At 40.9% G+C, this 15,417-nt stretch overlaps 1 protein-coding gene across 4 annotated transcripts in view; it reads left to right on the top strand.

The window, feature by feature from the left end:
* Positions 1 to 15,417, top strand: part of LOC105477239 (glypican 6) — a 1,180,155-nt gene that overhangs the window by 13,761 nt on the left and 1,150,977 nt on the right. The window contains exon 3 of one of the 4 annotated variants that reach the window (XM_011733662.3): positions 5,722 to 5,826. In XM_011733662.3, the coding sequence (XP_011731964.1) occupies positions 5,722 to 5,826 (105 nt within the window). Of the gene's footprint in view, positions 1 to 5,721; positions 5,827 to 6,428; positions 7,294 to 15,417 lie in introns of those variants that run through there. The other 3 variants (XM_011733647.3, XM_011733670.3, XM_024791688.2) reach the window with 3 other exon arrangements.

Below are 15,417 nucleotides of genomic sequence, written 5' to 3'. Positions count from 1 at the left end.
TTTCACCTTCGTCACTCTTACATTTACATATCTGATTTGGAAACACTTCAAAAATGCATGAGCTTCAAATAATGGCATTGTCAAATGCATCTATTAATATTGTGAGCCTTCAAGTCAAAATGAAACTCTTCCTGCTATACAATAAACTTTCCTAATGATGTTATGAAATGATGCTTAGCCAGTAGTACATTTGTTAAGATTGTTCCAAGGCATAGTCTTAACAGCAATTTTTGAAAGTAAATATTTGGTTACTCAATATTTAAATATATTTAATACCTAAGATGCAGTTCTAGGCATGAAAATCACTTAGAATCAATGAAGAGTAGACTCCTGGGTCATTAATATATATGAACATTTAAAAATAGTGTTTTATTTAATTTTATTGTTTAAGACAGAGTCTCACCGTCACCTAGGCTGGAATGCAGTGCACTATCACCACTCACTGCAGCCTTGACCTCTCAGGCTCCAGTGATCCTCCCACTTCAGCTTCCCAAGTAGCTGAGATTACAGGTGCACCTCACCACACCCAGCTAATTTTTGTGTATTTTGTAGAGATAGGATTTTGCTATGTTGTCCAGTCTGGTCTCAAACCCCTGGCCTCAGGTACTGGGATTATAGGTGTGAGCCACTGCACCTGGCCTGAAAATAGTATTTTAAATCATTGTGATGCCTTAATATATTTTCTATTCTGTGTTCTTGACTGTTGATAGTAATATTTTAGGTAACGATGAGTAGATCTTAAGATTATATGGAATATTTTTATTGTCTAAGTTTCTGACATATATGAAGACTAAACATAACTAAATAATTAGAGTCCTTTCAGTTCTCTTGGATAAACCCTGTTATAACTTTTAGGAGAAAATCTGGTTAAGTAGATCACATGATTCCTTTCTTTGAAGCCAAACAGTTCTGGCTTCAGAGTCTTAGAAGAATATTTCAAGACAAGAAGAATCTGCTGCCCCACAGTGTTTGGTTTTCCCCCAAGAGATCATTAGCAACCCAGTTTGTTCTCAGCTGCCCTAAAGATATAATTTTAATTGGTTTATATTAGCACTAGGTATACATTTAAGGCTCAATAAATGTTAAATGAACTATTAGGAGTTCACTGGATATGAACCACAAGATGGAAATGAAAGATTTTCACCATTTCTGGTCATTATTCACCCAAGTTTACCTTTTCTTTCTCTGTAACTCAGCAACCTTCCCATTATCCAGGCACCTGGCAGAGCTACTGTTGTTAAATTTCTGACAGCTTTTTCATTACAGGCCGTGTTTTTCAAGAGGCAGGTTAACTAAGCGATTTTGATTTGTGCCAAGCTGAGATGTGGAATAGGCACTTCAAGTCCATTCTCCTGTTTTCATAAGATTTTATTTGAAGTTATTTGTCCAACTTTGATCTAAAAAATACTAAGAAAAAACTAAAATTCACCCATTTTTTCATTCATGATTACTATAACTGAGCAAAAGGATGATAAATTCTTTTGTAGCTCTGCTTTTTTTTTCTTTATAAACCCAAGGCTTTTAAAAAATTAACATGAGACACTTCATACTTTTCAGAGTTATTATTTTATTCAGAAACATATTAATAGCCAATTGTTTTACTTACATGAGATAGGGTAAGACCTTTTCACTTTGTAAAACATGAACCAAATGCTATAATTTGTATTTATGTTAAACATGTGACATACTCATGTCAAAACACTATTTTTTATCTCTTAACCAAGGACTCATCTCTACTGTAGAAAACATGAAAAATGCAGATGAGAAGAAAAATTTAAAATCAACCAACCCAGTAAGATCATATTGGATTTCATTCTCTTTTTACGTCTACTCATTCTTCCTTGAAGTTTTAGAAACTTCTGGAAAATATTCCCGACTACCTCTCTACCCCTTCTACATACAGTTACCATGTTCTAGTCAGTTTTACCTGGTATTTCCATGTTCTTTCCATCTACTTCACACACGACTCCATGTGGTTTAGCATCCACCCAGTTTACTACTATACTAAAATGTTTCTCTCAAAATTTCCAGTAAACTTCCTTATCATTGTCCAAGTACCATTATCTCCATGTCTTTCTTGTCCACTACAATTTGCTTTGTGTTTGAAAATGTCCTCACCTGGGTTCCACAATGCTACCTAATGTTTTTGTTCTCTTCTTACCTTTGCAACTATTCACTGTCTCTTGCCTTTAATTTATCTCATTATTCATTGAGTTTGGTGTATAGGTTAAATTGCTTTCACTTGTAAACGGTAGAATAACCAAGTAACAATGGCATAAACAACAGGTATTTATTAATTATTTAACAAGAAGTCCAGAGGTTGGAAGTCCTAAGGCTGGTTTGGTGACTCAAATAGGAACTCAAGGATCTAGGTTCTTTGCATCCCTCTATTGTCATTGTCTGTCTTCTAGCAATGTCTTGTTGAAACTAGGCCTCATAAAACTTAGAAACTAGGCCTCATATAGAAAAAATTAACACCAGGTGGCTCTGGATAGGGTCCCACCCTGCCTCGATAGGGACCCACCCTGATAGGGTCCCACCCTGCCAATTCCAGGAAACAACTTCATGGGGTCCCACCCTGCCAATTCCGGGGGTCCCACCCTGCCTCGAAGTTCCCGGAATCAACAACTCCAGGAAAAAAACCTCATAAGGTCCTGCTCTAACCAATTAGCATAAGACACCTTGCTCAGGCCATAGCTAGACCCAATCATTTTGCGCCTTAAGCTTTGTTTGAATTTCGCGCCATAAGCTGTGTTTGAACTTGTGTTTGCCTATATAAACAGCCTGTAACAAGCAGTCGGGGTCCCAGGGCCAACTTAGAGCTTGGGACCCTAGCGCGCTAGTAATAAATAACTCTCTGCTGTGAATCTCGTGTCAGTGATCCTTCGCGGCGACCCCTGCCCAGGAGGGAATCGACAGTTCGGTTCCAACATTGTCTCTTACTCAGAAGGTTGGCTGTGTAGCTCTAAGAAGGCAGGAGGCTGATGCAAAATGACCCTTCTGCTCCTTTAATCAGTGAAAACACCTTTTTTTTTTTTCCAGAAATCTCCCTAAATCACATTGGCTAGAAGTGGGTCTTACACCCACTCCTACACCATTTAATGGAATAGGGTAAAGTGCTAATTGTGATTCATCCCTTGGTGGTGAGTGCAATGCCCCCTGACATAATCAGTCTTAGAGAAGCGAAAAAGAAATAGTGATGACTGTGGGATATGTGACTGACAGGGGCTGCTCCTCAAGACTACGTCTTTTATTCTCTACAACTCAAAGTCTCTGAGGTTCCATTCATGTGATGCCCAGAAAGGGCTGTTGTGAAAACCAGCTGGGATGTGAAAGTACTGTATAAGCAGGAGTTGTACTGGCTTATTAAGCATACCATATTTTCCTAATGAGATGCAAGTTTTTTTTGTTGTTGTTGTTTGTTTTGTTTTGTTTTTTTGAGACAGGGTCTCACTCTTTCTCCCAGGCTGGAGTGCAGGGGCGCGATCTCGGCTCTCTGCTATCTCCACCTCCAGGGTTCAAAGGATTCTCCTGCTTCAGCCTCCCAAGTAGCTGGGACTGCAGGCATGTACCATCACACCCAACAATTTTTTGTATTTTTAGTAGAGAACGGGTTTCGCCATGTTGGCCAGCCTGGTCTCTAACTCCTAAGCTCAGGCAAGCCACCCTCCTTAGTGTCCCAAAGTGGTAGGATTACAGGCGTGAGCCAGCACACTCAACAGAGACACAAACTAAATGTTTAGTAATTCTTCTTGTGTATTGAACCAAGCACCAACTCATGCCAATCCTTTCCTCAGACTCTATCTACATCTTTCTATTTTTCATTGTCGTATTCTAGGTATCCATTTACCTCATGCTATTTGTTTGCTTACTTTTTTTTTTTTTTTTTTGAGACGGAGATTTGTTCTCGTTGCCCAGTCTAGAGCTCAATGGCGCCATCTCGGCTCACCGCAATGGCGCCATCTCGGCTCACCGCAACCTCCGCCTCCCAGGTTCAAGTGATTCTCCTGCCTCAGCCTCCCGAGGAGCTGAGATTACAGGCATGTGCCAGCATGTGCAGTTAATTTTGTATCTTCAGTAGAGACGGGGTTTCTCCATGTTGGTCAAGGTCGTGTCAAACCCCCTACCTCAGGTGATCTGCCTGCCTCGGCCTCCCAAAGTGCTGGGATTATAGGCATGAGCCACCGCGCCTGGCCTTGTTTGCTTCCTCTTGTGTGACATTTATCCATGTTCTTTTTTCCTACTACACACAATATAAATACTACAGCTAGGGTTCCAGCCATTAGCTGACCTTTTTGTCTAAACCAGATGCCTACTCCTCCACATGACCTCTCTCCTGTCTGGTCAGACCTCTTCCAGGAACTTCCATAACATTCCATTCTCATTCCAATACCTTGTCTAGGCTCCTGCTGTGGCTCTCAATGTTAACTGGAATGTTTAACTTTGTCTCTTACACCACTGCAAACAGTATGACATTACTCAACAAATGGACCAGGCAGGGTTAAGGTCACCAGTAAAGCAAGTTATCTAATTCTTTGGTCTGACTTGAGTTCACAAACCTACACTAAACTATTTGACTCTCCTGATGGAATTAAACTCATCTATTTATGCTTAGTCATTCTTTTCATATAGTATCTTTGCCACAAATTCTAAGATCATTTTATAAGTATAGGGACTGCGTACAAAAGTCTAGTGCTATATAGCAGCATTGAGTGCTGATTCAATACTTAACAATGAGCTGATCTTCAAATAATTTAAAACCACATATACTATGCTTTTACCCATTCTTCCTATGCCTCCATTTAAAAAAATGAATTATCTGCTATACTGAGTCAGGGTAAATTACAATGAGTTCCAGGATAAGATGGTAGAATAGGAGGTGTGTGTTTTTACCCCCTTCCTCTGGAGTGCATAATGCTTGACTATGATACAAAGAGAAGTTTGAAGGAAGTCACGTTGTCAAATATCCCAGAAGTAATGACTTGACTACAATTCCTGATCCTATCAACCTCACCGTTTGTCCACAAACATACTAGAATATATTTTATCTTGATTTCCGTGTTGAGGGAAAGTAAGTTCAGTGATTTAAGATCTGCCAGTTAGCAGAAATATTGTGAAAGCAAACAATTGCGCTAAAATTTTAAGAGGAAAAAAGTTAAGTGTGTTGCCTTTTCGGAAAGATTTAGCTATGGATTTTTTTTTTTTTTTTGGTTTGGTTTTGTTTTGCCCTATGAGTTAGAAGACGACAAAGTGGCTCTGTAAATAAGTCGACTTCATTTTTAAAGCGTTTGAGGTTAAATGAGGTTGAATCTTGAGAGTCTTTTTGTTGGTTAGGAGAGGAGGAATGTATTATAAAGAGAGGAAGACAATGTAGCTAATGTGATGGTAATGACAAATTGAATGATTTAAACTTCCTGAGTCATTCTGGTCATTCACACCATCATCAGGAATACATCTTCACGTGTAGCTTCATACATGAGCTCCACAAAACTGGGCATTACCTTCTAGTAGTTTCTGAATAATGTGCTGACCTATGATACATATAGCCACGTAAGTGAATAAACACTATTATTATTTTGTCTTGGTTTTCATTAAACTATCTTAGTAGTTTCAGGAGCTCTGAGTTTCAACACACACTTCTGCCAGCTGACTTCAGCGCGTCCATTAGCGTAACAAAGTCAATTAGGCAAAACTGAATTTTCACTTTTGTCCTGTTCACAGAACATCAGTGTAAATGGAGACAGGAAGAAGAAATTGGATTGATTCTCCACTTGAGAATTACGTTAACTTGGAAGAAAATGTTAGTCTACTATGCGAAGGCATCTGGTAAGAGGGAAGATATCACCTCCCTTCCCCCATTGTGTCCCTTTATGCACCTCTGACCCTTGTTCTCTCCTTTTTTTGTTGCTTCTGTGGTCTGGTTGTTAGCTTTCCTGATCCTCCACACATTAGAAACCTAAGCATAATGATTTCTGATCTAAGGCTATGGAATATTTGAAATAAGAAAAGGGGAAATTGTTGAGTCTAGAACCAAACCTTTTGAAATAAAGAACTACCGGTCTGTAATGTGTGCCTTTAGAAAAAAACAAAGTCAAACAGAAATTAGATAACTAGTTACAGTCGTGATTGTGCTCTGCCACCCTGGAACTCCCGTATGTGACTATTTCCACTCTGGCTTTGTGTTTCAGTAGGTCAGGGACATACATTAAGAGCAACAATTGGAACTGCGTTCTCCTTTACCTCCATAAAAACACAGCTTAATAACGTGTTAATGACTTAAAATTACCTTGTCTTTCTAGATTGCTTATTGATGTCATTTCAGATCGGTATAAAGGATGTGAAGCGAATGAGAAAATAGGAACGTTTCTTTTTCTTTTTTCCCCCTTTCTACCGACTAGGAAGAGATCCAGTCCAGGTTTTGCCTTTGACTCGGCCTGTGAATTTCGGCCGTGCAATGTGTAGCACGTTTCTTTCTCCCCCCTCCTTTCTCCTTCCCTCTTGCCTCCAGTGTCTGTCTCCAGGATTTCTCTCTTCCGATTTCAGGAGGACTCTCACAGGCTCTCACAGCCTGTGTTAAGCTGAGGTTTCCCCTAGATCTCGTATATCCCCAACACATACCTCCACGCACACACATCCCCAAGAACCTCGCGCTCACACCAACAGACACACGCGCGCACACACACTCGCTCTCGCTTGTCCGTCTCCCTCCCGGGAGAGCCGGCGCGCGTTCCCACCTTCGCCGCACACTCCGGCGAGCCGAGCCCGCAGCGCTCCAGGATTCTGCGGCCGGGAACTCGGATTGCAGCTCTGAGCCCCCATGGTGTTTTTTTAAACACTTCTCTTCCTTCTCTTCCTCGCTTTGATTGCATCGTTTCGATCTGGGGGCTAGAGGAGCAAGGCAAGCAGCCTTCCCAGCCAGCCCTTGTTGGCTTGCCATCCTCCATCTGGCTTATAAAAGTTTGCTGAGCGCAGTCCAGAGGGCTGCGCTGCTCGTCCCCTCGGCTGGCGGAAGGGGGTGACGCTGGGCAGCGACGAGGAGCGCGTCGCTGCCTCTGGCGGGCTTTCGGCTTGAGGGGCAAGGTGAAGAGCGCACCGGCCGTGGGGTTTACCGAGCTGGATTTGTATGTTGCACCATGCCTTCTTGGATCGGGGCTGTGATTCTTCCCCTCTTGGGGTTGCTGCTGTCCCTCCCGGCCGGGGCGGATGTGAAGGCTCGGAGCTGCGGAGAGGTCCGCCAGGCGTACGGTGCCAAGGGATTCAGCCTGGCGGACATCCCCTACCAGGAGATCGCAGGTAAGCGCGGACGCGCGGCAAGGGCTGGCTGCAGCCCTCGGTTGCCCCACGTCCCCCTGGCTGCCCGGCGCCCCCTTCCTTCCCCCTGTTGCTGAGTTGGTGCCCACTTTCTGCCACCGCTCTACGGGACTCCGCGTCTCCGAGCTGGGCTGCGGATGCTCCTGCGGCTTCCCCGGCGGGGGAAGGTGTGCGTCTCCGCTGCCTCATTGTGTGCACACGCGGGAGCACCCTCGCTCCCGCCTGCCTCTGCTCTCGCGCCCTTCTACCCCTTAGTTGATGGCTCAGGCCAGGCCGGCCAGGGAGCCCGGGCCACTCCGGGGCGGCTGCAAGGCGCAGACGGAGAGCCGAGCCGGGCGCTCACCCCGCGCTCTGGTTCGGGCAAACTTGGAAGAACTGCCACCGCAGTTTGCCCAGCGCCACAGTCTGAGTGGCGCCTTCTCCACTCCCGCCCTCGCGCCGGCAGGGGCGGTGGAGAGACGCAGAGGGCTCCCCCAGCCCCTCTCTCCCCTCTTCCTGTCCTCCGGGGGGCAGAGCGCAGGGCGCCCGGGCCGGGGGCGGGCACGGCTGGGAGGGACCCTCGCCGGGGACCTGGCCTCCGGACGCCGGCATTTCAAGGCTGGTTTGGGGACTTCACGGGCTGCCTGTTTCAGATGTGGGGCGGGCTTTCCCGTTACGGTTCCTCAGTGCTTCTCCAGTTGCTGTTGGTCACTCAGGGCTCGGGGACACCCCGCCACCCGGTCCGGAGCCGGCCTTGTCTGCCAGCGAGCAGTCAACTTCAGCCGGTGGCTCAGCTGGGGATTCGGGTCCGGGTCCGGGGGCCCCGTGTCCCCCGCATGCCCGGCCACTGGCATTGCTCCACGAAGAGCTTGAGAGCGCCCACCCTTTCGCTCGGCGCCAGTGTGTGTAGCACTTGGTCTCCGACAACTTGCTTGGCAGTCTGGGTGCTTGTTTTCCGGCTCTTAGCTCCAACCGAATCCGAGCTTCTCTGGGGCTCTGTGAATGAAACGTGTCGGGAAGAGATAATCCTTTGGCTGCTAAAGAACAGAACTGAGAGAGGCCGAGGGAGGCCAGGAGATGCTGCGAGGGCGCGGGCTGCTCAAACCGGGTAGCTGAAGTCCTTAGTGACCTCAGATCGTCAAGTCAAAACGCTGAATTTCCATCAGCCTCTCTCTGCTTTTTGCCAAGTAGCTGGTGGATGGATGAAAAGCATTTTGCGGATATCTTAGAACATCACAGTTTCGATATGTTGTGGAATTGCTGTTTTCTTATGATTTTCAAGCTGTAGAAGTGAGGGTTTTTACTTACACTGAAATGAACACATTTAAATAAATTTGAGCGTTGCCAAAGGGGGAAAAAAAAGAGGCGCAAATTACCAAACGCATAGAAGGAGCTTTTGCAATTCAGAGCCAGACATTCCCTTTGGTGAGTCTAAGGAAGAATCTGTGGTGAATTATAAGACTACTTTTCTATCCTTGTTACTTCTTCCTTCTTTTCCAGAACTCCTTAATTTGTTAATCAATTAATAGAGAGCGACTGTCCTCACAGCTCCTTAAGTTTCTTAACTCTCCTTCTCCTTTGTCTACTGTTATTTCATTCTTTTTAATTAATTGATAAGGATCAACTTCGCTTCTTTTCCCTCCCCAAATCTCAGGGAATTCAACTTTTTAAAAGGTTTGTAGTATGGATCACTTCTAGAAACTTTTTCTCCTTTAATCTGAGCTTTTTCAAACGGTATCTTTTAAGCACACAGATGTTTTCCAACATGATTTCAGATAAGATATCTCAAAGAAGAAAATAGGTGTTTTAAAATTGCTTCGGTATTCTTTAGCGGATAATGGGACACTCAGGAGACTAGAGTTGATCCTCAGCATCAGGCACATCTCTTTAATATCAAAGTGAAGATTTTCAGTGTAAAACAATTTCTGTAGTCACCATGACTGTTTGTTGAGGACATTCCCAGGGGTTCAAGTAAATTCTTCAGTGGATATTTAAAGAGGTTTTTGTTTTTGGTTTTGTTTTTTTGTCTACTCCCCACCTTTTTACAATTACAGTGTTTGCTTATTAGCTATGAATTTCTAAAATGTGTGCACTTTTTTTTTTTTTTTTAAACTCACCTACTTTCCATGAGTAAGGGCACACTGTTAACTTTGCTTTAAGCCTTGTGTCCTTTGATGCTGGTAGACATAAATCAAGATGCAGGTCACCACAGGGTCAGAGGCACATTTAATAGGACAATAATGAATTGAAAGATAATTGTGTTTTTTAAGGATATACTTGTTTTTTTCAAAATCAACTTTACTTAATGCTACCTATTGCTGTTTTAAGAATCACTTAGGAAATATATCCTGTTGTTACATGAACACACTCTATCTCTCCTCCCTAGTTCTTGATACTGTTTACGTTTAATTATCTACTGTAAGTGGTTATCTTTTCTTAAACTCTTTTTTTATCCTTTGCCTTGATTGGGCATCTAATGGTTTGCTTGAGGAATTTCATGTGTCTTCAATCTGCCAGGGCACATAAATTTAAAAGAATTGCTGTTCAGGCTTCAGATTCATGACAGCTGTTTCTAATTGAAAGCTATTTGCAGGTAGCTTGCTTAGTGAAATAACTTGAGAAGTAATAAGGACATTATGCTTCATCATGACATTATCAAAGTTTTACTCAGAACTCACAATTGTGAAATAGCGTTGCCCTTTTCTATTCTAGGGTAGAATAGACACCCAACAGATGAGGAAGTATGATAGGGAATATATAAAGTTATACTTTCAGAGAATGCTTGGGAAGGAGGAGGCCTTCAAGGGGCAGTTTGCACCATCAGTCTTCACTCAGCGCTGATTTTAAACTATCGCAAGGAGATCAGATAGACTCTATTTATCCTTGTTTGAAAAACTTCCAAAGGAGTAGACTCTTGATCCCCTTTCAGCAATCCATTCTAATATTTAGCAATTCTTGTGGTATAGAAATGTTTCCAGATATCTAGCCAAAAGCCTTCACAATGTGCTTGCTTATTTTTTCTTGTTCTATCTTCTGGGAAGATATTGAGCATGAATCATCAGGTTCTTTGTTAGGACAGTTATTCTGATCAAAGGTCAGTGTGAAACATTCTAGTCTCTCCTCATTCATCAGAATTATGACCTAATTTTCCAATCCTAAACTCTAAACTTCTAAAGGAACTCTACCCAAAAATAGCACCTGCTTAAAACTCCGGGAAATTCAGATAATGTTGTTTCAGGCTTACTCTGCCACTGTTTTATGCCTTGAGTCTTGCTAGGATCATTAATTATAACACTTTGTAGTTAACAGTGACTTATTGGCCTACATGATCATGTTTTCATTACTTATGTAATGTGACTTTATTTAACAATCTCATATATAGAATTTATTATGTGCCCATCACCTACTTAAAAATTATTAACTTTATAATATCACCTTACTGAATTCTTCCAATAACTTAGTAGATGCTACACATTAACCCCATTTTATAGATGAAAAGGATGTGTGACAGGAACTTTAATTAACTTACCTAAGGGTGACTCAACTAGTAATTAATGAGGCTACAATTCAAACCCAGGCATTCTGACTCCAGGGTCTATATACCTAACTTGGTCCACTGCCTTACAGTATTAAATGTTACCATTTATTTTGAATGAATGCATGCAAAATCTATTCTTTCGTATATATATATAGTCTGGTATTATTAATCACTATATGCATCTATGTATCCCTTCCAGTTGCACATGCTAAATCCGTTTCTGTTTTGTTCCAGCGTCGTCTCTAATTTCTCAAAATCACTTTGACTTTGGATGTTGTATTCTCAGGAATTGGCCATGCTACCACCACTAATGGTTCATGCATTTACCCATTTTCCTGATCATTTTCTTGCAAGGTATAGTTATGTAAAACATAGAAACTAAAGTACATTTCTTGGTTTCTTTCAGTACACTAGGCCTATTGAAAGACTGGGTTAGTCCAACAAAACTCATGATGGAAAGTTATTCATGGGGCTAGAGGGAGTAAGAACATTTATCTCCATTGATTAGAAAAAAAAAATGTAACTAACTCTGTTTCCAATATTTATTTTGCAACTTTTTCTGTCCCAGGTATTTTGAGAGTTGGGTTACAGCTGGATATTAAAAAAGCACTAAACTCTTCATCTATTTGATATTAATTTATCAAGTATTTATCTAAAAATCTGTATTTTAAAAAGATTGTTTGTTTCAAAATACATAGTGTTTCATTTTCACTGACCTTTGCCCAATGGGCGTTTGCTTTCTCTGGAAACCTTTCTTTCTGTCTGCTCCCCCAGCAGACCAACTAATTTAGTACATTTACAATTTACACAACTTTTTTTTTTTCCAGTTTCCATGGAGATACTACATTAACTTAAATGGAAAACAGTGTTTGGTAACTCTTACTCTTTAAAGCCACAGTAAATATCATAGTTTGAGATAAATTGTTTAATTTCTGTTTATCTGCCTGCTTCAAAGATTTCTGATTTCTTTGCCCCTGTTTAGTTAGCTGACTTCTTTAAAAGTTTTTGGAAGGACAGTATAAGTCACAAATGAGTGAAGTGAACTTCAGTTTTTTTTTTTTTTTTTAAATGATTCTACAAGTCACTAGATTTCTAAAAGAATCACATTAATTCCAGGTATCAAAGCAATATAAAAGTTGGGCTTTAGAAGTGCCACTTGTTAAACTCTTGATTTGGGAATTAATTTTAGAGTGATTGTGAGTTATCTTAGCTGATTTAATTAGAGGATAATATGTCATCATTGGGAGCAAGAGTTCATTTGAGTTGACTGATACACTTTTTTACATAAAATTTATTACAACTGCATTGTATCTTAATAATAGCTTGTGAGAAGAAATAAAGGCCACTGTTAAAATTGATTTAAAATGTACAGCATTATGTTCTTTCAGTATTATGGCATAAAGATTGTGCCATATATTATGTAAGAAAGTGACTAGTGTTCTTTTAAAATTATGGATGAAACTTATGAACACTTATAAAACACAAAATTATTGAGTAGTTTTAACCTAAAATGACCTAACTTCAATTACTAGTTTTGTATAGAAATACGAGTTTAGAATAAACATTATAATAAAATAATTGCTTTAAAATGATTTTAATCTTTTGATTTTATATTGAAACCCACAAAAATAACATTATAAGAACAACCTTTCCCCCCACTTAATTCACATCTTTCAAATTACTTCTAGAAAGGCCAGTAAGGTGATTTAGAGTTATCTTGCCAGTATAAACAGCGATTTAATATTCTTTTAAACTTGGTGCTTGTATTTCTTTACAGACTAAATTCTGCTATGTTAAATTCTTGAGCTGGTACATAATTTGACTTTAAATATTTTCATAGATTTCTCCAGTATTATTCAGTTTTCAATGATATATATGGTACAGTTTGAAAGTATTATTGACTCCCTGGGATCATATATTTGTAATAAAGGGTTTCATAGTGGTGAGACTTGGGTAAATATTTTAAAATTCTAATAATCCTGGATAAAAATATCTAAGAATTTTAAATAACTTTGGATGAAAAATATGTTTTAAATGAATGTGCCAGTTAGTAAAAAAAAAAAAAAAAATTAAAATTTGGTTTCACATTTTCACATTATTCAGGTTATTGGGTATTTTAATAACCCATTCTCTCTTCCAGGCATTTTTTCTTCATGCAATGAGTATTTATTGTATACCTACTATTTTATATCTACTATGGGTAAGTCATTGTACCAGCTTCTGGGGGTAGAGCCTCAGGGAATTTGAATCCCAGCAGGAAAGCAGAAATTAAGGACACCATTCACAATTAATTAATTACACTCAGATAAATACATAGCACTAAGGGCAGCTGGCACTGTGAAAGTATTTTATAGGAGCATTTGATCAAATCAGAGGCAGAATAATGGGATCTAAGCATGGGTACCCTTCAGTAAGGAAGCAGGAGTGTGGAAGGGTCACACATTTCCTGTATGGTGAGAATACCTTGCAAACATGAGGAGAGTTCCAGTCCCTGGGGATAGTGGTCAGTGAGTGGGGAGGGGTGTGGGAGAGACTGGAGAAGAGGGCCCAAAGGTCAGGGTAATGACTTACACAGACATAAACAATCCAAAGGTAACCCCTGCATCTTGGCCCTAAGTGGTTCCCTTTTTCACGGCGGATCTGAACCTTTAGCTAAAAAGCTCAGTAGTTCTTAAGTCAAGTTTTTACACATCCAGTTGTTTTAAATATACCACAAAGAAGCAGGTTTTTAACCATTTAGAGGGTGTTTGCCTTGTGCACTCTGTACAACTGTACCTGCCTGCTAGCCATATGTAAGACAACCCTGGGGTGATCAAAGACTCCTAGCTGCTGCTGCCCTTAGCAGCTAAGGCTGTCTACTGTGTTGCTCATGACATTGCCTGGATCATAATGCCCTTCTCCCCTGGGAGTTCCTTGACCTTCTGCCCTTTTGGGTGGTGGCGCCTTTGTTAGCCCTGCAAGGTTTCATGCTGTGAGGGACTTCCTTCACGGGCAACCTAAGTGTCTTCCAAATTAAGCTCACTGTGTGCTACTGCCATCTGGGGGTCATGTTGTCCTCCCCGACCCCTATCAGCTCTGACATCCCTCAAACTCATTACAGTGACTTTGGCCTTCAGCCTGAGTCCCTTAAGAAGCTGTTGAATAAGTATTTTAATCAGGATTGGATATAGTTTTGAAATATTACATTGGTTGCTCTATAGAGAAAGGATTGAGGGGAAAAAAACAGATACAGGAAAAGGAGGAGAGGCTAGCTGGGACTAGAGTGGTGACCATGGAAATAGAGAGGATTCAAGAAATATTTAGTAGGTGAAATGGATCAAAGTTACTTATTTAGCATCTACTGTGTGACTGACAATGAATAGGACTGGGTTGTGTGTTTGTGTATGTGTGTGTGTGTGAGAGAGAGACAGAGAAAGAGAGAGAGAAAGAGAGTGCGAGAGAGAGAAAGGGAAGGAAGAGAGAGATAATTAAGAGAGAAGTGTCCCAGAAATGTTAATTGAATTGCCATGGCAATAAAAATACTTTAGCATAGTTTATATGTGCTTTATAATGGAGACAAAACTCAGTATCATTAAACCAGCAGAAGACTATTAACAGTACCAGTGTCACTGAGAGAAAGAGATTTCTCAAATAGGATCAGATGAATTGCTAACTCTCAAAAGTGTAGAAATATCAAAATACATGTAAGCAGCTACATTCACTATGAAATTTAAGTAACAGTACTTTGTGCTCTGTCAGTAAAAAAACAACTTCAATTTTTTTACCCTAATGGAGAATTAATCAAATCGTACCATCATTTCCATCAGTAATGATATTTGGTACTTAAGCTACTGACACAGCATTGTTTTAATCTAAGTACCAAATATCATTACTGATTATAATAACAACGAGAGGTTGAAGCTGAAAGGAGGAGGCAAAATTTAATTGGAGACTTGAAGGATGGGTAGCATTTGACAAAGGGCCATGAAACAAGGAGGCAGTTAGGGAGGAGTTAAATATGTGAGCAAAATAGGGTGTGTGGAGGAGAGCACAGAAAGGAATCTTACATTGAATACATAGGGTGGGATTGGATTTTTGGAGGGCCTTGAAAATTCTAGGCTTTATATGACAGAAAGTAGGTCATCATCTCAGGTTCTTGGCAGAGAGGTGACGTGATGAAAGTATTGTTTTGGATTAGGCAAGCAGTATCACAGGATGGATTAGAGAAAAGATCATTAAAGGCCCCAGAGGGAGGGAAGAAGGACAGGGAGGAGACACTTAAATTTTAGAGGCTTAGGCAGGAGATTGCCAAGGTCTCAGAGGAGGATGAGAGGAGTGAAGAAGGGGTGAATAAGGCTATGAGAGAAGGAAGAAACAAGATTAAAAGGGAAAATTTTTAAAATTTTTTTAAAATTAAAAACTTCACTCTGCTACTTAGAAATTCCAATAAAAGAGTTTAGAGGATGAGCTGTTGAAACGCTCAACTCAAGTAGTCTGCGTCAGTTAAGATACTTTTGGCAGCAGGTCACAGAAATTCCTGACTCAACTGGCTCACACAGTCAGGGAAAGCCGTTATTTCACGTAACAAGAAGTCCCCGTGCAGAGCTCTT

The sequence above is a fragment of the Macaca nemestrina genome, chromosome 16, assembly GCF_043159975.1.
Source record: "Macaca nemestrina isolate mMacNem1 chromosome 16, mMacNem.hap1, whole genome shotgun sequence".
Taxonomy (NCBI): domain Eukaryota; kingdom Metazoa; phylum Chordata; class Mammalia; order Primates; family Cercopithecidae; genus Macaca; species Macaca nemestrina.
This window is presented reverse-complemented; position numbering and strand designations above follow the sequence as displayed.